This window comes from Dipodomys merriami, unplaced genomic scaffold (genome assembly GCF_024711535.1).
Source record: "Dipodomys merriami isolate MVZ:Mamm:240054 unplaced genomic scaffold, mDipMer1.0.p SCAF_380, whole genome shotgun sequence".
In the NCBI taxonomy this organism is placed as follows: domain Eukaryota; kingdom Metazoa; phylum Chordata; class Mammalia; order Rodentia; family Heteromyidae; genus Dipodomys; species Dipodomys merriami.
Genome location: NW_027205382.1, coordinates 255,486 through 276,593, shown reverse-complemented (window position 1 = coordinate 276,593; position 21,108 = coordinate 255,486). Strand labels below are relative to the sequence as shown.

At 43.8% G+C, this 21,108-nt stretch overlaps 1 protein-coding gene and 1 long non-coding RNA gene across 5 annotated transcripts in view; one reads left to right on the top strand and one right to left on the bottom strand.

Moving 5' to 3' along the window:
* Positions 1–21,108, top strand: part of LOC138805020 (copper-transporting ATPase 2-like) — a 69,621-nt gene that overhangs the window by 44,866 nt on the left and 3,647 nt on the right. For all 3 annotated transcript variants that reach the window (XM_069989577.1, XM_069989576.1, XM_069989578.1), the window contains 14 exons: positions 799–875; positions 1,971–2,145; positions 3,761–3,994; positions 4,629–4,720; positions 6,678–6,805; positions 6,902–7,056; positions 7,239–7,373; positions 10,702–10,896; positions 12,646–12,828; positions 13,752–13,920; positions 16,035–16,178; positions 17,454–17,596; positions 19,084–19,287; positions 19,367–19,484. In XM_069989577.1, coding sequence (XP_069845678.1) covers positions 799–875; positions 1,971–2,145; positions 3,761–3,994; positions 4,629–4,720; positions 6,678–6,805; positions 6,902–7,056; positions 7,239–7,373; positions 10,702–10,896; positions 12,646–12,828; positions 13,752–13,920; positions 16,035–16,178; positions 17,454–17,596; positions 19,084–19,287; positions 19,367–19,484 — 2,152 coding nt within the window. The remainder of the gene's footprint in view (positions 1–798; positions 876–1,970; positions 2,146–3,760; positions 3,995–4,628; positions 4,721–6,677; positions 6,806–6,901; positions 7,057–7,238; positions 7,374–10,701; positions 10,897–12,645; positions 12,829–13,751; positions 13,921–16,034; positions 16,179–17,453; positions 17,597–19,083; positions 19,288–19,366; positions 19,485–21,108) is intronic.
* LOC138805021 (uncharacterized) overlaps positions 4,667–21,108 on the bottom strand; it is a 28,952-nt gene continuing 12,510 nt past the window's right edge. For both annotated transcript variants that reach the window (XR_011365411.1, XR_011365410.1), the window contains exons 2-3: positions 6,010–6,122; positions 4,667–5,006 (exon numbers count right to left, since the gene is read on the bottom strand). This is a non-coding gene — a long non-coding RNA (uncharacterized lncRNA). The remainder of the gene's footprint in view (positions 5,007–6,009; positions 6,123–21,108) is intronic.

Sequence of the window (21,108 nt, the reverse complement as noted above, 5' to 3'; positions counted from 1 at the left end):
TTCAGATGTGTCTGTTACCCTTTCTGGTTTCTAATACCCTCACCAGACTCCACTCAGCCTGCATCATGGTAAAGACCCCTCTGGTTCTTACTTGAGAAATATTGGCATATTGCCTGGCCTCCATACCTACATCCTTCAGGCAGCTTTTCCTACTATAATTAGATGGTGAGAGGATCTAACTTACATGTCTTGGTTGTTTTTTCCCCACCATTTTTCATTTCCATGTGAGAACGCCAGGCCCAGCATTCTGAGGCCCCTATCTGTTCTGTATTTTGCTGAGGAAACATTTCCTGCTGAGGATTTCCCTGTGTATCAGGAGCATCAGGGACTTAGTTCTTCTCAATAGTTCTTCTCAATAGCACTGCCATTTTGAGCAAAATACTTAACTTCTCTGGCCTTTGCTTTCTGTGACCTTAGCTTTCCTCTTACATGGGTAAAAGAACCAGATTACGAAGATATTTGGGATTTCTTAACTCAAAAGTTAGCAGTTTATAGGTCAACCTGATCAGCTTTGGGGCTTGGTAGAGTTACCTTACCAGGACCTAGTGTCTTAATTGTAGGGACAGGGTTACCACTGGACTCCATCTCCTTGGGCCTGGTATATGGTCTCCCAGCCTAGATGGCATCAAGATCATCAGCCAGTGTGGGTTAAGGGCTTATAAGAGGAGAACCACTAGAGTCTCTGGGGGTACTTTGAAATGCACTTTCTATTTGCAGAGCTGGAAATGGTTGCTGCCACTGATGTGTGTTTAACAAGTACCTCACCCTTCTTCCCCACCCTTCTCTTTTAATCACAAGGAAATTGGCTTTCATGCTTCCCTGGCACAGAGAAGGCCCAACGCCCATCACTTGGATCACAAGATGGAAATAAAGCAGTAGGTAGAACCAAAAGATAAAGTGCAGCCCTCATCTAAGTGTTCGTCTTCCCCTCATGCCAACTCTGTGGCTCATGATATGCAAATATTTTCATGCTTGTCCTTGCTCCCATGGTTCCTTCCACCTATATCAGCTGCCTTTACCCCTGGGTGGCACCTATCTGAAACAGTGTTGTCTGTAGGTATTTCTGCAAGGATAGCAGTGTGCTATGTCTGCATTGCCCAGTGTGGCAGCCATTGTACCATGGCTAGTGAGAACTCAAAATATATCGTGTGTGTGTGTGTGTGTGTGTGTGTGTGTGTGTGTGTGTGTGTGTGTGTGTGTGTGTGTGTGTGTGTGGCTAATGTATGCACCGTGTTTAAATTGAAAGGGAAGAATTGAAGGAGGAAAGTTTAGCTTTTTTTCAGCTATTGTATTCTCAGACTTTATTTGCATGGTAGTTGTATGGTTGGAATGTCACGGGTGCTACAGCTAATGTGAAGTTTCAGACAGGTGCTGGACAGCCTCTCTATTCTCACTCAATTTTAAATATTTGTTTGAAAGTTGAACATGAGCATTGACATTATGGTCCACTTCTGTAATGTTGACACTTAGGAGGCTCAGGCAGATGATTGCAAGTTCAAGACCAGTCTGGGCTACATAATGATATTCTGTCTCAAAGTCTATAAAGATTGTGAAGGTTAGCTTATACTAACACATCTGTTTTAATCTGGTTTTTCCTCTGGGGTCTGTTAAAGTGTTTTTTGAAAATTGAGTGGTAGGCAGCTATAGATGAAAGAATTGACCTCTTTAGGGCTGGATTCTCAGTTTCTGCCTCAGTTGCTTCTCCTATAGATTGGAGGTCACATATCAGCTATGTGAAGGCAGGGCTAGGCCTTAACATTTCCTGACTATCTTTACAGTGATATGTAGACCTTTAGACTGTCCCTTGGATGGCAATGTGGTAAAGAGCTGTACTTTTGTTTTATCCCTTGGGTCTCTGCCCCAGATGTGTGACAAAACAAAGCCTTAAACTAAGTCCTCAGAAGAGGACCTGCCTTACTCCATGTGCCTAGTATACCTTAATTGTCTGTGTGGTTGTGTTTTCCTTCCAGGTGGAAGAAGTCGTTCCTGTGCAGCCTGGTGTTTGGCATCCCTGTCATGGGCTTAATGATCTATATGTTAATACCCAGCAAGGATCCTCATGAAGCCATGGCCCTGGACCACAACATCATCCCAGGACTGTCCATTCTCAATCTTGTCTTCTTCATCTTGTGTACCTTTGTCCAGGTATATATTAGAAAGGTGGTAAAACCTCTGCCCTCTAAGCATGGCTCATCTCTGAACTCTTCTGCTCACACAGTCCTTAGTTGGCAGTCTTCCTGTCCCGCCTCCAGACAGTTGCTGCCTTGTGACCAGCAGGTGATGTGGGGCCTGGTTTTGCTGTCTGTTTTCCCACTTGATTTGCAAAGGATCAAAACTCCCTGTGATATCCACCCCCTGCCTGCAAGATTGGTAAAGCTGTATGCCCCTAACTCCCTCTTCTCCCTCCCTTTTTCATGGTGCTGAGTATAGAACCCAGGACCTCATACATCTCATACATACCAGGCAAGTGCTATGCCACTGAGCTACATCTCCAGACCTCATGCCCAAAATTTGTGTTCCCTGTTTAAGTTACCTTTGACATTAGAAGCAGCAGCCAGATGCTCCTAGAACTCACCCTTTCCTTAGACATTCTTTTTTTTTTTTTTTTTTTTTTTGGTTGTGGGGCTTGAACTCTGGGCCTGGGCGCTGTCCTTCAGCTCTTTAAGGCTAGCGCTCTATCACTTGAGCCACAGTGCTACTTTCAGTTTCTGGTGTTTATTGATGAGTCTGCCTCGGCTGGGTTTGAGCCACAATCCTTAGATCTCAGCCTCCTGAGTAGCTAGGATTACATGTGAGAGCCACTAACGCCCTATGTTCTATCTTGTACAGCAGATGTGGCTCTTATCTTTGAGTAAATTAATCATTTAACAGCTACCAGCTTGGTAAAGATATCTGTTGGAGTGGTGATATTAAGGCCCCAAGCATGTTTCTGAAGGAAATTCTGAATATATCTTAGAATATAAAACTAAACTCTTTAAGTTAATGATGGACTGTTGGGATTAGTTGAGGGCCAACATTTGTAGGCTGAAGTTTTTTTTCTATATTTCATTTTCAATTACATTTATTGTAATCAGTTCTATCCATTGCAAGTATTGGCCCAGTCCTGTTCCCAAGTGTTTCTACAGCACACTTAGGAAGTGGACTTATATCTTTCCAGGTCCCATGTGCATTGGGAAGACACATGCTTGTGTGTACATGAATACATATTGGCCTGTTAACCTGAAACACACTTGTGCTTGTTAATGGGTGCAGGATCATGTGAGAATACTGATGTATATTGGCTTTTTCATTTATTCTCATATTGTGGGCATCTTCTATGCCAATGATTCACCGATAAAATATCTTCTCTTTTGAGACTGCATTACACTAATCTTATTTCAAGACTGTATTACATGTATCCATAAAATAAGTGAACTATGATTCTTTTGACCATTTTTATGACTCTCTTATCAGTGAACATTTATATCATGTTCTCTGGGTTTTAGAAGTCTTTTCCCACCTTTCATTTATATGGCCAGTAGTCCTCTAAATCATAAAGTAGGTTTCATAGGGAGCTTGAAGCAGGTCTCATGTTCAAAGCCAGCCTGGGACATACAATTAAACTCTATCTCAAAAAAGAAAATTAAGTTTCCTCAATGACAAATCACTGTGGCCAAAGTGATTTCTTATTTGCACAGATACCTAAAATGTTAGCTATCACTGGGGGGCAGGAAATCTGCACCCTGTTTGTTGACAAGTTTTCACTGTGCTTGGCTTCCAGTTCCTTGGTGGGTGGTACTTCTATGTTCAGGCCTACAAATCTCTCAGACACAAGTCTGCCAACATGGATGTGCTCATTGTATTGGCCACAACCATTGCCTATGTCTACTCCCTCATCATCCTGGTGGTTGCAGTTGCCGAGAAGGCTGAGAAGAGCCCTGTGACCTTCTTCGACACTCCCCCCATGCTCTTCGTGTTCATTGCCCTGGGCCGGTGGCTGGAACACGTGGCAAAGGTAGGTACTAGGTAAGATCCAAGTAGGTCCTTCAGAAATACAAACCTCAGTCCATCTGAGCCCTTCATGGAGAATTATTCATTGCACCTGATTTAGACTTAAAGAAATCTGAAACCTCCATATAATTAGGTGGTGTGGTCACTAATCTCCAACTTGGTTGCTACTTCTGAAATCCCAGCTAATCTGGTTAATTATGAAACCTTTGAACAGGTATATTGTGCAATGGAAAGAACTCTGACCTTCATGGTCTCTTAGTCCTGAGTACAGACTCATTTGTGTAGAGCCCACACCTCTGCCTCAGCGGCAGGCCATTTTTCACGCCTGTGCTGTGTCTAGCATTGTAATGGAGCCTATATAAAAGTAGGACTCAGGCCCTGGAAGAAATTCTGTTAGGGCTACAAGAGAGATTCAGTTATTATCCTTCTGAAGTGGAATTGCTCAGGCTTTGCATGCTGTGTGCTGGTGACTTCACAGCTGCCTGGTCACCCCTGTCCCCACAGAGCCTTGGTTGTGTGGTATGTCTGTGTTAAAGTCTCTCTCCCCAGGGCTGCTCATCCACACCAGCACTTTTGAGCATGTTTGTGGGTGTGAGACTAGTCAGTAGCTCTCTTATCATAGTCTGCTTATTTCCTAGAGCAAAACTTCAGAAGCCCTTGCCAAACTCATGTCCCTCCAAGCCACAGAAGCCACAGTTGTGACCCTTGGTGAGGACAACTTAATCATCAGGTAGGTTGTATTTATCAGCAGAGCTTGAGATCAGTTTATGTTTCCATGGGTGGATTGGGTAGAGACATTGCCTTGAACCTTGCAAGAGTAGGTGAGGACACTCAATCCATAACATACTGCAGGTAATGGTTGAAGGTGGATGCTAAATGGTGAATGAGAGGTACAGACAGCTGACATTACAGGAATTAGGATAGGAAGTCTGGTAAAAGGTGAGGAAGACTCCCCAGAGAACTTGGAACAACTTTCCTTGCAAGATGTGGAAGATTCCAGGATAGAGGCCATCAATCTGAAAGAGTATAAAATGGGAGTAGTGTTTATCTTCCTCATGAGACTGTCTTATACCAAAGGTACTTATCAGTATCATTATTGCTGGAAGCCAAGCATGTTGGCACATGTCCTTAATCTGCTGTAGAGATAGGTCCTTATCCCTTCATGCAGCCTGTCAGAGTTTTCTGTACTAGCTAGTTCCTTTTAAAGGCTCAGGCCTCTTTGTCCCTCTGTCCTTTTGCCAGGACACCTGTCATTTCTTGGGTGGTGGAGCACTTACAGGTCTGACTACATAGCAGACTGAAATCCTTTGCTGCTGCTGCTGCTTTGTCTGCTTGCTATGTGACCTTCATACTTATCCTGCGGGAGGCTGACCTCTAGGTTTCATTGTTGGACTGTATTCTGTTACAGGCTCACTGGGACATGTCATCTCTCTATATCTTCCAGCACCAGCTGTGTGGAGCTCATTATCAAACCTTCCTCCAGATCTCAGGATCACCTGCAGGGAGAACTTTTCTCTTGTAGATGGAGAGGGCTCCCAGCCTATCTGTCATCTCCTCGCCTTTCTGTTACCACACAGCTCCCAGTGGACCTCTTGCTGCTCCTTCTCCTCCCTCATCCATACACACCTGACCTCCAGCCTCTTGATCCTCATTTCTCCATCTTCAAGGCTGCCACTATTTCCATTGCCCCATGCTGTTTACCTCTCTCTTTATCAGCCTTCTGCTTCCAGTTTGTCTGCTTCTAGATGTCACTTCAACTAGGACCTTTCTTTTTTTCTTTTCTTTTCTTTTCTTTTTTTTTTTTTTTGGTCAGTCATGGTGCCTGAACTCTGGGCGGGCACTGTCCCTCATCTCTTCATCTCAAGGCTAGTGCTCTACCACTTGAGTTCAGCACCACTTCCGTTTTTTTCTGCTTATGTGTACTCAGGAATCGAACCCAGGGCCTCATGCATGCAAGGCAAGCACTCTACCACTGAGCCACCTTCCCACCCCAGAACCTTTCTTGAGAAATAAGCTTACCTGTATTTCTCAGTAGCAGAAAGTCTGGCAGTGGTTCCCCTTTTCTCCCCTTAGGGTAAAATTTGCTGTCCTCAACAGGCCAGGGAGACTCAGCTCTGCTCCTATCTGTTGCTCTGAGTAAAGCACATACAGAGACATCCCTTGGTGTCAGTGGAAACTGATTCTTGGACCTATACAGACACTAAAACCTTCCCACACTCAAGTCCCTAATATCAAATGGAGTCATGTTTGCATATATACTCTGTATACTCTTGTATATTGCCAATCATGCACCTAGGTGACTTACAATACCTACTACAATGTACATGCCATATAAATAGTCGCAACATTGTGTTGTTTAGAGAATAATAAGAAAAGCCGTAGTACAAATGTAGGTTTTTTTATCTTGAGTTTGTGTATGTGTTTATGTTGTTACTATTATTGATGGTGGGACCTGGTGCTTAATGCATGCCAAACAGGCACTCACCGCTGAGCTACCTAACACAGCCCTTTACTGTATTTTTTGGTGTGAAGTTAGCTTGCATCTGTGGGTATAGAACCTTTAGATACAGAGGGCAGCTGTGTAATGTGTCTTGTTCCATGGTCAGTCTAGAAGCTGACCTGGTAACACACAGGGAGGGGGGGTTGCTGGGAGTTGCTGTGTATGACCTGAGTAGCATCTGTTGCAGAGAGGAGCAAGTACCCATGGAGCTGGTACAGCGGGGTGACATCATCAAGGTCGTGCCTGGGGGCAAGTTCCCAGTGGATGGGAAAGTTCTAGAAGGCAATACCATGGCTGATGAGTCCCTTATCACAGGTTAGGTGGCTTGTTCCATATTTTCTTCAGCAGTCAATAAGCCATGTGATGCTGAGTAGGGCTAGTCAAGTGACCATGTCTCTTCTCCACTTCTAGGAGAGGCCATGCCTGTCACCAAGAAACCTGGAAGTGTGGTGATTGCTGGGTCTATAAATGCACATGGCTCTGTGCTGATTAGAGCCACCCACGTGGGCAATGACACCACTTTGGCTCAGATTGTGAAGTTGGTAGAAGAGGCTCAGATGTCCAAGGTAATGCTGAAACATAAGACACAGTGTGGTCCCTCATTTGAGAAGTTAATCTCAGTATTGAGTAGCGCTGGTCAGTAAATGAGGCAATGAGGGAGCTGGGGGCCCTGCCCTCATCCACATGTGTGGTGCTTTATGTCTTCACTGTCCTAATTTCCCATGATCTTGATGTTTTATCTTCATAGGCACCTATTCAGCAACTGGCTGACCGCTTTAGTGGATATTTTGTCCCATTTATCATCATCATTTCAACTTTGACGTTGGTGGTATGGATTATAATCGGTTTTGTCGATTTTGGTGTTGTTCAGAAATACTTTCCTGTAAGTTGAATGCCTCAGGCAGTGTGGTTGTTTAATTTTAAGTTATATACTGCCATTAATCCTATTCTTCTGTGTCTTAGTTCATTGGGCATTACTTGTATATGTTTCATTTTGTTTACTTCCTTTGTTTATTGAAGCAATATATATATATATATATATATATACATATATATATGTATGTAAAAGTCTAGGTGGGATACTCTGCTTCTCTACTTGTGCAGATTATTACTAAAATTATCTTTTGCCATAGGCATCAGCTGTCTCTCAGGTATAATAACCCTAAACCATTTCTGAAGTTATAAGACATACGTCTTAATTTCCCAAGTCATAACACTTTCCAGTTATATTATATGTTAACATACACAGAGCTTCTTAATAATTAAATGCTTATTTAACATTATATGTGAAACAATGAAGTATACTTTGTGTGAGTGAGTGTGTGTGTGTATGTGTGTATGCCAGTCCTAGGCTTGAACTCAGGGCCTTGACACTGTCCCTGAGCTTTTTTGCCAAAGAGTATCACTCTACCATTTGAGCTACAGCTCTACTTTTTTGGTCAATAATTGGAGGTAAGAGTCTCATGGATTTTTCTACCCAGACTGGCTTCAAACTGCAAACCTCAGATACCAGTCTCCTGAGTAGCTAGAATTACAGGCATCAGCCACTGGCGCTGGTCAAACTATACATTTTTCATTAAAAAATGAAGAACATTATCTTAGGAAATGCTATTTTATCAAACTTTACAAAAACAATATGTGCAATTTAAACTATCCTCAAAAAATGTATCTACTTAGGAAGCTAGAACTGCATCATTAGTGATTCTCAGGCCCATCTAATATCTGAAGACATTTGTGGTTTTTATGAATGGGCCACTAAACCAGGATGCTGCTCAATGTTCTGTGAGGCACAGGACAGGTCCCCAATATGAAGATGGTGATAATGCTGGATTGAAAATCTTGATACATGTAAAAAGCTCTCGCCCCACAGAGGCAGTACTAGGTAACTGCCCAATGAGTAGAACTTCTTACTTCATTCATTCTATTGCTCATTTTACCTTAGAGCCACAGACTAAGAAACTAAGAATATGGAATGGGCTTTTATAGGAGCACCCTGTGGGCCTGATTTTAGTAGTAGAGTACTTGCCTAACCTACTCTGCACAAGGCCTTCAGTTGAAAAACACAAAGAGTAAGCTGTGAATGTATTTATAGAATTTTCTTGTGACTACTCACTTACTGCCCAAAACTTGGGCTTTTGGGGAGAACTGTCTATTGACATGTGACTGTGGGAAACTCAATCCTATCCAAGTTGGAATATGCAGCTCTCTGCCATTCCATGGCTTTCCATCTTATTTTGGCTTCTTTTGTTTTTATCTGCAAAGTCGGGGAGGATGCTGACAAATGAGGTACTGCTTGTTCCTTTCCAATGCTGTCATCACTGAGCTGTAACAATGTTACTTGTTGGGAAAGGTTCAAGTTATTTTCTAGAAGCCCACCCAGGGTCACCAGAATGCGAGGTGGTATTTTGATCAGAAAGACTGCAGAAATTAAATGATCCTTATGATATACATTATTTTGAAATCTTGCCTTACAAAATCATAGGATAGAGTATAATGTACATTAATTATACAAAAGAATAAAGTAGAAGGCAAAGAGATTGTGATCTGTCTCCTCAATTTAGCAAATATTCGTTTTACTATAATGAAGTGAGTGCAGTGTGTTGGTTATACTCTATAGCTACCACAACCAATTTGAAAATCACATTAAAATCAAAAGGCAGAAGCCAAAGGATTGTGAGCTGTGGGCCAGCCTTGATTGCATAGTGAGACCCTGTCTCAAAAAATCCAAACCAAACCAGATCTGCAAAGTTGATCCTTATATTGTTTGTTTGGAGTTTACAAAGAAAACATGAATGAAAAACAGAGAAGAAGGTAAATGGCTCCAAGTCCCATTCCTAGAAATAGCCACCCTTTAACTTTGATGAACATCCTTTCAATATTATTGGAAGGCTAGGTACAGATGCAGGCAGAGAATTTAGCATGAATCCAATCACAGTACTTGCCTTTGTAAACTGCCACGTAGCTGGTATCTTCCTATTGCAATGGTGCCGACATACGACATGCATCAGCTATCTAGCACTTGCCCACTGTTCCATTGTGTTCACAGATGAATTGATAAATCCCCTCTTGGTTGTTTCCTGTTTTTGCTATTACAAAAATGAAACACAGGGCTGGGAAGGTGGCTCAGTGGTAGAGCACTTGCCTTGCATGTATGAGGCCCTGGGTTCGATTCCTCAGCACCACATAAGCAAAAAGAAAAAAGCCGGAAGTGGCTCTGTGGCTCAAGTGGTAGAGCACTAGCCTTGAGATGAAGAGCTGAGGGACAGTGCCCAGGCCCAGAGTTCAGGCCCCACAACTGGACCCAAAAAAAAAAAAGAAAAAGAAACACAATCCTAAATGCCCTGTATCTTTTCCCATTTGTGTGATTATCATTTCAAGATACATGTGTTGGAGGCCTGCTTTTTAAAACTAGTTAATGTTAATTGTACAAAAGAGTTTTGTTGTGGTATTCCCATACTTTCATATAATGTACTTTGGAGACTCTGTGATGGCAAAATAATGATAAAATAATAGTTGTTATTTCTTAGATGCCTTTCATATGCCTGGTGTTATAGTTGCATATGTATACATTTGTGTTTAAATATATTGTCATTCAGGGTTTTCTTGTTGTTGTTTTTTAATATGTGTGATGGTACTGGGGCTTGAACTCAGGTCCTGGATGCTTGCTGTGCCTTAGCTTTTTCACTCAAGGTTGTTACCCTACTACTTGATCCATAGCTCCACTTCCAGTGTTGTTGTTGTTTCTAGTTAACTGGAGATAAGAGTATCACAGACTTTTCTGCATGGGTTAGCTTCCAAACCATGGTCCTAAGTATCTACAAGTATAGCTGTGAGCCACCAGTGCCTGTCTCTCATTCAATTCTTATAACAGCCTGTGAACTGAGTACTATCATCTCCATTTTATATGAGGGGAAACTGAGACATGGAGAGGCAAAGTCATCACTAGTGCTATGATATGATTTTCTCGACCCAACTTGCAAGTGAGCCAGGAACTCTTACCTGACTCTCTACTCTGGTTGGCAAACCAGGCTGTGGAGCAGTGAGGGAAGCTAATTCTGTGATGCCGAAGCAGTGCAGAATATTGCCATGCCTTCTAAATCCTGCTCACTATGCTTATTCAAATCCCAGTGGTCTATTGCAAAGTTCTTACAAGTAAGAATTTCATGAGGGTCCTCACTGAACTTTCTCCCACATGTCTTTTTCCTCTTTAGAACCCCAACAAGCACATCTCACAGACTGAAGTGATCATCCGATTTGCTTTCCAGACATCAATCACTGTGCTGTGCATCGCCTGCCCATGCTCCCTGGGGCTGGCCACACCCACAGCAGTCATGGTAGGCACTGGAGTGGCTGCACAGCATGGCATCCTCATCAAAGGAGGCAAGCCTCTAGAGATGGCACACAAGGTGGGTCTTCCTCACTCTTCTTGGGGGCTTGGCTAGTGTTTTTTTTTTTATAATCCTATTGAAAATACTATTTGTTGTTTCTTATTTGCCTCATTGTGAGATTACTATCAGAGTCCTATGACCTTTCAGTCAGAATAGTGAGTGGCAGTATACATAAAAATACATGAAGAATCTCCCTTTTAGCTGGGTATGGTGTCACATGCCTGTAGTCAGGAGGCTGAGGCAGGAGGATCATGAGTTCCAGTCAGTCTGGTTTACATAGCAAGACCTTGTCTTTGCCAAATATCTTAGCCCCTGATTTCATATCTATTATTTGTTTAGTGTTTGCCCACCACTTCCATGTGAAGGCCTGTGCTAATATCTGGCAATAGTCATGGTTCCTAGCTTCCAGAGAACTTAGAGTGGGATGGGAGAAATGGGTACTGTTAGGTAAATGACATATGTCCAGAATTGTGAGACTGCTGGATGCCTGAAGACACTAATGGGCAGTGGAGCGGTACAATGGTCAGAAAAGGTGAATCTGAAACAAGAGCTAGCCATACAAAGGATAGTGGAGAGAATGCCCCAGCAGTGGAACTGTAGATGGAGAAGTTCTGGGAGGCTATGGTACTGGATCATAAACTCTATAATATCTGGAAAGAAGCTTTTCCTCTCCATTGTGTCCCTAGCCTTCAGCCCAGGACTAGCATATTGAATAAATAAATGAACAAGGAGAAAATCAGACAAAGAGAACATGATGTGTGTGTGTGTGTGTGTGTGTGTGTGTGTGTGTGTGTGTGTGTGTGTGTGTTGGGGGAGGGGCCTGTTTATGAAGATCAAGAAGGTTTGGTAAAGAATTACAACCTTTGCTCTGAGGAGGGGAGCTATGGCAGGGCAGTATAATTCCTTGTGGGCTACAAGGCTCCATACTGGGAAGATTTCTCTGGCTGCAGTGAAGATGGCTTCAAGGAGGCAGAGATCTTTAGAGATCCTTTGACAGTGATGAAGACAGAGGCATGGCTGAGCATTGGAATTCAAACACTGCATCTGTTGCTTGCTCCTTGCAGAGGACTAAACTTGTGGGTTGTGGTGTGAGCAGAGCAACATGCTGCCCTTGAATAAGGCTTAGGGATGTATGCATTCCAGTTATTGCTCTTTTCAAATTGGAGGCTCAGCTGCAGAAGTATAGAAGCCATAAAATGATTGCTTCAGACTGTCTGAGCCCACATGTGAGGAGGGGACTGGCACAAAGCTGCCATCAACCAGGTGCAATAGGTTTCCAGTTATGATGGCTGGAGGAATCTCTTCTTTTCTGGAACTTGGACTTCATTCTAGGCAGGCTCTTGAAGCTAGACAATAGTCAGTAAACAGTGCTGGGCTGGCTGGACAGCAGGGAACAGAGAAGGAAACCCCGGGGCCTGACACTTGATTTGCTGTGAAAAAAAGTCTGGACAGCGTCATCCTGGAAACCATGCCACACCATTGCCAGTACAGCCAAGGGTGTTTATTATATCAACTCCACCTGCTCAAGGGTGAGCCACAATTCAGCCATCTTGATGGGGCAGATAGAACACAGTTTTTTTCATGGTATCAAGTATTACCCCTAGAACACTAAGTTAAGGAATGGTCAGGTGTGTTGCTCCCTGCCTGCTAGGTTGGGTATAGCTTTGCTTCATGATCATGTAAACTATGTAAGCTCTTTAAATCTTTCTTATCTTATTGAGATGTGGCTGTTTTTTGTTTTGTTTTGTTTTTTTTTTTTTTTTGCAGATAAAGACTGTGATGTTTGACAAAACTGGCACCATTACTCATGGGATCCCCAGAGTCATGCGAGTCCTTTTGCTCTCAGATGTAGCTACACTGCCCCTCAGGAAGGTTCTGGCTGTGGTGGGCACTGCGGAGGCCAGCAGTGAGCACCCCTTGGGCGTGGCAGTCACCAAATACTGCAAAGAAGTATGCACACCTTGGCTTTGTCCCACTGACCCTGTCCTTGACCTTGGCCTCCCCTCAGCTTCATCTTCCTCTCCTGGCCACATACCTACTCTCTTTCCTAGCTGCCTGGTAGAGCCCTTGCTTATGATTGTCAGGGCTCACGATAGGCCCTGTCACAGTTCCAGGTTGCCACAAAGGCAGTTTATTGTCATAGCCATTTGCTGAGCATGTGTGGCACTGGAAGGGGCACACCCACAGAATGGGCAGGAGGGGAGGACCTGGCAGAGATGAGCAGAATGCCCAAGGATTCTTGTTTCAGCTCATAGGGCAGCATTACACTCCTTAGTTTCCCTTCAGAACAGTTTAATACAGAAGCAACAGAACGTGCCAGCACACTGCACTGATTGTTAAGCTGCTCCATCAAGTCCTGGTACCATAAGTTTCAAGGGCTGAAAAGAACACAGTGAGGCCACCATGACAACACTTCACCCTTTGTCTCACCATTTCTTTGCCCTTACCATCCCAAAACAGATACACTTACATACAAGACAACCGATAGAGAAATCAAAACAACAAAGGAGGGAGAAAAAAAACAAAATAACAAAATACCTCTTGTTTCCATTTCTTGGGATTCATTTAGGTAAACATTTTATATCATCGAATGCACATGCTTTATACCATAAAGATACCTTTCTTTCATTTGAGAAGTTGGGTGTGAATTGCCTTTCTTCTTTCTAGTCTTTAGCCTGTCTACTGTCATGAGGCATCCACTCAAGGGAGGATTTAGACTGGTCAGCCTGGTCCAGCATGATAACTGTAATAATTGTATTCAATGAGAGAAAAGTACTAACCTTTACCTTCCATTCCACTTCACCCCTTCCTTGCTGCCCTCACCCTGACCTCTGGGGTGCTGCTGTCTGGACACTGCTATCCTGCTCTCACAGGAACTTGGAACAGAGACCATGGGCTACTGCACAGACTTCCAGGCAGTGCCAGGCTGTGGGATCGGCTGCAAAGTCAGCAACGTGGAAGGTATCCTGGCCCACAGTGAGCACCAGTTAAGTGAACCAGCTGGTCACCTGAAGAGAGTTGGCAGCCTTTCTGCAGGAAAAGGTACCCTTGGCCTTTGTCTCTGATGATGGTTCTATAGGTGACTGAGACCAGCTGGGTCAAAGTGGAGGCGAGCCAACCACAGAAGCCTGTGCCAGGCTCCACTGGCGGGGATTTCCCCTGCTGTGGAGATAGGCGGCTCATGGCTGGGCATTCTGTGCCTTCCTTCCCCAGAAATCCCAGAGATTCTGTCTTGCATGTTTTAATAAGTCTGAATTTCGTGTGTGTGTGTGTGTGTGTGTGTGTGTGTGTGTGTGTGTGTGTGTGTGTGTGTGTGTGTGTGTGTGTGTGTGTGTGTGTGTGTGTTTTGTTATGAGATGGGACATGCTATGTTGCGTAGGCTGTCCTTGAGGGACCACCTGTGTTAGACAAGTTTCAAGTGGACTAATGAATTCAAGTGATCCTTCTACCTCAACCTCCTAGGTAGCCAGGACAATAGGAGTATGCATTTAAAACATGATACATAACGTTATGGCAGGTTACCAGGTGCTTGTGGCTCACACCTGTAATACTAGCTACTCAGGCAGCTGAGATCTGAGGCTCTCTGTTCAAAGCCAGCTAGGGCAGGAAAGTCCGTGAGACTCTTATCTCCAATAAACCACCAGAAAACCAGAAGTGGCACTGTGGCTCAAGTGGTAGAGTGCTAGCCTTCAGCACAAAGAGGCCCAAGCTCTCAAGCCCCGAGTTCAAACCCCAGGAATGGGAAAAAAATTATAGCAGGTCAAGTTGATAATGTTATAGGTTCATAGAATGTTATCTCACTGATCTATATTTTTGGGTCTCCACTTTGTTACCCCAAATTGATTTTGGTTCTTATAAGCTACAAAGTAGATAGATGAAGCCTGATCTCTGGGCCTGGGCATTGTCCCTCAGCTCTTCAGCTCAAGGCTAGCGCTCTACCACTTGAGCCACAATGCCACTTCCAGCTTTTTTCTTTTTGCTTATATGGTGCTGAGGAATCGAACCCAGGGCTTCATGCATGCAAGACAAGTGCTCTACCACTGAGCCACCTTCCCAGCCCCAAGATGAAGCCTACTTTTGTTCTTCCTGTTTCTTTCCCATGTATAAACTCTAATGGGATGTGTAGTAATTGCAGAGTTGACAGAAAGTCAGAAAATCAAATGAAATGGTCTGCCCAAACCAAGAAGGAACACTGCTCAGAGTGTCAGCTGCTTTTCCTACTCTAAGAACAAGTTGTCAACTGTCACCTCAAGCTGATAAGGAATACTCAGTGCCTAAAACCCCCTTGCCTAGTTTCTTTTTTTTAAGTATGTTGATAGGTAAATCATGATTTAGAGGATATTGTTAGAAGACAACTGCCACTTTCTTTTCTTTTTTTCATTTTTTTTTTTTTTGGTGCCTGTCCTGGAGCTTAAATTCAGGGCCTGGCCACTGTCCCTGAGCTGTTTCTTCCCTTTTTTTCTTTTCTTCTTCTTTTTTTCCCTAAGACTAGCCACAGCTCCACTTCTGGCATTTTGGTGCTTAATTAGAGATAAAAGTCCCCCAGACTGGCTTCAAACTGCGATGCTTAGCTCTCCTAAGGAGCTAAGATTATAGATGTGAACCGCCAGAGTCCAGCTCTACCTGCCACTTTTTAGCAATTAAGACCTTAGGGTGACCATTTCATTAGAGCACTTAGGATCTGGTTAGTGTCTAAGTTAGGGGCACTATGATTAGAATGTGCCAGATAAAAGACTCATCCACTCTTTCTGGAGGCATTATTTTAAAACATATGATGAAAAAGATTTATCTTGATTATTTTCTGGTCTTCCTTATGTCATTTAAACCAAGCAGTAAAGAATCTAGAAACCACTTTGTTTGTTCTGGTCTGAAACCTATCTACCTCTAATCCATGTAGAAAAAGAATCAGCAGATAACAGTAAAGTCAGGTAAGGACAGTACTTGATGTTTAGTATGTATGTTTACCTCATCTTTACACACATACCATGTATTACTAATGCTCCATTTTGATTGATACCCAAGTCTTCTACACATTAATGGAACCTTTTCCCTGGTGGTCCCTTAGGGTGGTGTTGCAAGAGGCCCTACCAGGTTGTAGATTTTAAATGCTGCAAAACTGCTGGGCTGTTTAGGAATAACTAGTCTCTTTCGAATAGATGCAGCCCCCCAGACCTTCTCTGTGCTGATTGGAAACCGTGAATGGATGAGGCGCAATGGCTTAACCATCTCAAGTGACATCAGTGATGCCATGACGGGTCATGAGATGAAAGGACAGACAGCCATCCTGGTGGCTATTGACGGTAGCTTCCTGCCCAAGACTTCCACACCCACAAGAACACAGTTCAGGCAAAGAGGCCTCCTTTTCCTTTCCATCTTTCTTTGTTCTATTTTTCTGGGGCCTTTCTTTCTCACCATCTCCACCTTAACCCGGAGGCATGTCTACTCTTGTGTTTGTCTTCTGCTCTTGGAATTCTAAACTGCAGTCATCATCATCTTTGCTTCTATTCAAGTTGCCAGTTCAAATCATCCTCATTCATCACAATAGACTAAACAGGGATCTGCTTCCCAACTTCAGGATGCCTTTAAATATGAAGCCTCTGCCACTGTCCACTATCTGACCACACACATCAGTGGACTCAGAGCTTCTTATGACCCCACGTGTCTAAACATCAAGTACATCCTGGGTTGCATGCCTCAGAGATGGGAACTTTCACTTGGTAACTTGATGTCCTACTAATAGAAATAAAACAACATGCAGATAAGAAATGATTTACAACACTATGTTATGAATACTCCAGCCAAGTTATTCTTCTCCAATTCTCTGGTTTTCCTTTCTCTTAAGTCATTATAAGCCTCCCTCACCCACCCCACCAAGTCCCTTCAGCTTCTCAAGCCAGAATCTACACAAGTAAAGGCTCTGTGCCATTATAAACTGTTACTCTCTTCCCATTCACACCTCTACCCAGAGCTCTCCTGTTTCTGTGTTTGAAGACTTCTCAGGGAAAAAAAAAGAAAGAGGAAGGACATCTATGTTGGATGCTTATTACTTAACATTTGTTAAATTTGTTCTATTTCTCATATTTTAATAGCAAACTTTGCGAAGTAATGTATGTATATATCTTGTGGAAAATTCCTATAAAAAAGAAAATGAAATCACCTATCACTCCTAGTCCTACCCTCATGGAGCTGTGAGCATTCTGATATTCTTAGCAGACATGTATATACTTCTATATATGTATGGGAAGATGAAAGAAGAAAGGGAAGGAAAGAAGGAAGGGAAGGAGGACGGAAGGCAAAAAGGAAGGAAGGGAGGGAGGGACGGAGGAAGGAAGGAGGGAGTAAAGGAGGGAGGGAGAGAAGGAATAAAAGAGAAAGAAAGGGAGGAGAAAAAAAAGAAAGGGAAGGAAGGAAGCAAGGCAGGTCTAAACCATATTATGTCACATACCAAAGCATGTGTTTTGTTTTTTGTGTGTGACCTTATATGATGACAGCCATTATAAATTCTAATGTCATGCTTGCTCGAGGGCCATTCAGTCCCACACTGTTGTTGATTGTGGGTGGTTTGTTTGCTCCAGGTGTGCTCTGTGGGATGATCGCCATTGCAGATGCTGTCAAATCAGAGGCTGCCCTGGCTGTGCACACCCTGAAAAACATGGGTGTGGATGTGGTTCTCATCACAGGGGACAATCGGAAAACAGCCAGAGCCATTGCCACCCAGGTATAGGCATCTTCTTTTTGAAATGACCAATTGTGTTAACCTCACAAAAGCAGAAATAAGAAAAAAGCACTACTGTATCCATGCTAAGCTTGCCTTCTGCTCTTTCCCCTTTCTACTACATCCCTGGAAAAGGCAATTCCAGTATTCTCTAAGCATTTCCTAAAAAGATCCTGGCTTGAGAACTACAATTAAAGCTGAGACAATTGTATGATAAGGGAGGGGTTTTGTTTTGTTTTGTTTTGTTTTGTTTGGCCATGGGACCTGAACTCTGGGCCTGGGCGCTGTCCCTCAGCTCTTCAGCTCAAGGCTAGCGCTCTACCACTTGAGCCACAGCACCACTTCTGGCTTTTTCAGCTTACATGGTGCTGAGGAATCGAACCTAGAGCCTCGTGCTTGCCAGGCAAGCACTCTACCACTGAGCTACCTTCCCAGCCCGATAAGGGAGTTTTAAGGGCTCATTTATGTACTTGAGTGAATGATTTAATTTTGTACCATTCTCCTGTGTCCGTTGGTTCTGAGTTGAGGGCATGTGGACAGACAGTACTGCTAGGTACTACTGAACACCCTCAGCCACCCACAACAATAAATATAGTGTGAATTTCTGAAAATGGTACTTTCACCACACCCTGTGCCCATTTCAAGTGTGTATGGCTATCTGCTTGTGAAAGTTCATTGCTTCTCAGAAGGAAACTACAGTACCTCTCAGTGCATTAATCTTATCTTGCAAATGATGAGTTTGCTAAGTATTCTCTCCACTTTTCCTAGCTTACAGCTTCTTCATCCATTGAGCAATTACCTAACACAGGGTTAGCCACTGGAGCTACACAGAGGAGTAAAGAGGGTCCTGCTTTGAGCACAGTCCTGTGAGGAGGTTGGGTCAGTGACCCAGCTCTTGAGTGCTCAGGCCTTTTGCAGAAGTGTGCAGTTGGCAAGGAACAATTTACCTAAGCATGGAGTATGCTTGAGCCAGAGTCAGAAGAGATGAAGAGCCAGTGAGAGTAGAGATGGAAGATTGGGAGGAAAACTGAGTTTTTCTAGGGAAGAACAGGCCACTTGAGAATCCACTGGGGATGTAGAATGGCACAGTGATTCCTAGTGGCTATAGATTGCTGGACAGTGCAGTGCTAAGTGTGGGCCAGTAGACAAAAGCCAGATTCAGGGGATCATGGAAGGTGGACCCTAACAGTTTAGGCACTTGGAGGTGGATAGCATCCACCAAAGGGCTGAAGTAGCAGAGTATCATGACCAAATGGTTGCTGTTTTGGACATGCAGCTGAGGAAGCCTACAGAAGATTGTTCTATGGATAGGTGGGGATGGGGGAGGGGCTGGATTTAAGCCACATTGAAATAGAGTAGGATTCATTTGCTCTGCAACCTCCAGTCTAATTGACAACATGACCGATGATTTAGAGACTGAAGGAAAAAGGATAAAGGAATGTGAGGTTTCTGCTTTTGCCCACCTTAGGTATTAATTTTCTTCCTTTTAGGTTGGCATCAACAAAGTCTTTGCTGAGGTGTTACCTTCTCACAAGGTGGCCAAGGTCCAGGAGCTCCAAAACAAAGGGAAGAAAGTTGCCATGGTGGGAGATGGAGTGAATGATTCCCCAGCGCTGGCTCAGGCTGATGTGGGCATTGCCATTGGGACTGGCACAGATGTGGCCATCGAAGCAGCTGACGTCGTCCTTATCAGAGTGAGCTCTGCTGCATCCAACCAGGAGAGTAGGGAGGGCAGATGGAGGGCCCCTTACTCAGTGTGCTCCTCTCCTACAGAATGACCTCCTGGATGTGGTAGCAAGTATCCACCTCTCCAAGAGGACTGTCCGGAGGATCCGGGTCAATCTGGTGCTGGCACTGATTTATAACATGGTTGGGATACCCATTGCCGCAGGTAGGTGAGACAGGACTCACCTGCTCTGAGCTTTGGCTCCACTGTGACCAGATTCTCTGCTAGATTCTCACAGAACTAGTTGCCTACCTCACTGGGTAGCTTGTCAGAGGCATGTGGAGAGGTTGGTGTTTATACATCTAGAATACATCTAGAATAGCAAATGAGAAAATTCTTGGAGGACCCTAAATCCTAGTTTACTTTGATCTGTTCTAAAAAGCTGGTTAAGATGATTGGCCATTTATTTAGAATGTTCCTGTTTTCAGAACAATTTATTAAGATATAACAATCTGAAAATAATCATCATGTAGCTTTATGGAATATTACATATACATACTAGACACAATGATTATATCTCAGAACTTGTCTTAAGAACAAATCTTCGGGGCTGGGAAGGTGGCTCATTGGTAGAGCGCTTGCCTTGCATGCTCGAGGCCCTGGGTTCGATTCCCCAGCACCACATAAGCAAAAAGAAAAAAGCCGGAAGTGGCGCTGTGGCTCAAGTGGTAGAGCGTTAGCCTTGAGCTGAAGAGCTGAGGGACAGCGCCCAGGTCCAGAGTTCAGGCCCCATAACCGGACCCAAAAAAAAAAAAAAAAAGAACAAATCCTCGCCAAGCACTAGTGACTCATGCCTCTAATCTTAGCTACTCAAGAGGCTGAGGTCAAAAGGATAATTATTCAAAGCCAACCCAGACAGAAAATACACTAGATTCCATCTCCAAAATAACCAGAAAAAAGCCAGCTCAAGCCACTTGAGGCATAGCTCAAGTAGTAGAGCACCAGATGTGCAAGCAAGTTGAACAAGTGTAAGGTCCTAAGTCCAAATCCAATACCAGCAAAAAATAAGGAAACCAAGCAAGATAGTGCTTCTGTGTGGGCTGAAGAGACCTGAAGTTGTTTGCTTTTTGTTTTTTGTACTAATAATGTGGTTTGAACTCAGAGTCTGGGTGCTGTTCCTTACCTATTTTGCTCAAGGCCAGTGCTCTACCACTTGAGCCACAGCTCCACTTCCAGTTTTTTGCTAGTTAATTGGAGATGAATGTCATGGGCTTTCCTGCCTGTACTGACTTCAAACTGTGATCCTTAGATCTCAGTCTCCTAAGTAGGTAGGATTACAAGTTTGAGCCATTCATGCCTGGCTGAGACCTAAAGTTCTTAAACATGACTTTCTTACCTTCGTTCCTCTTTGTGTCTGACTGATGACTCCATCTCAAGCATGGTCAAGTCTACCTTCACCTTGGGGAGTCAAATAGGTATCCTTCTTGTGCCAACAGCCAACTTAGGTACACTCCTTCCTGTGTCTGTACCTCTTACTTAACTGTTGGCTGTACTAAGCCCAAGTTTCCTAGTTCTGTCTGGGACCTGGCTCTCATTTCCTTTTTAAGAACCCCCATAGGCCAGAAAAAAATCAGTGTGGATGAAGACTGTGGCCATCAACAGCATAGCACAGGAAATATCCTGTGAGACTGAGTCTCCAGGACACAGGCTCTTGCACCTCTGCTACTCTCCCTCTTCCAGTCTCTGAATCAGGGGATGCAATATGGATCCCTGCCAGCTTCCTAGGATGGTCTTATCCCAGAGGCTGCTGGGTAGAAACCTTTCTGAGTGCCTAGGTGGGAACCCCCTG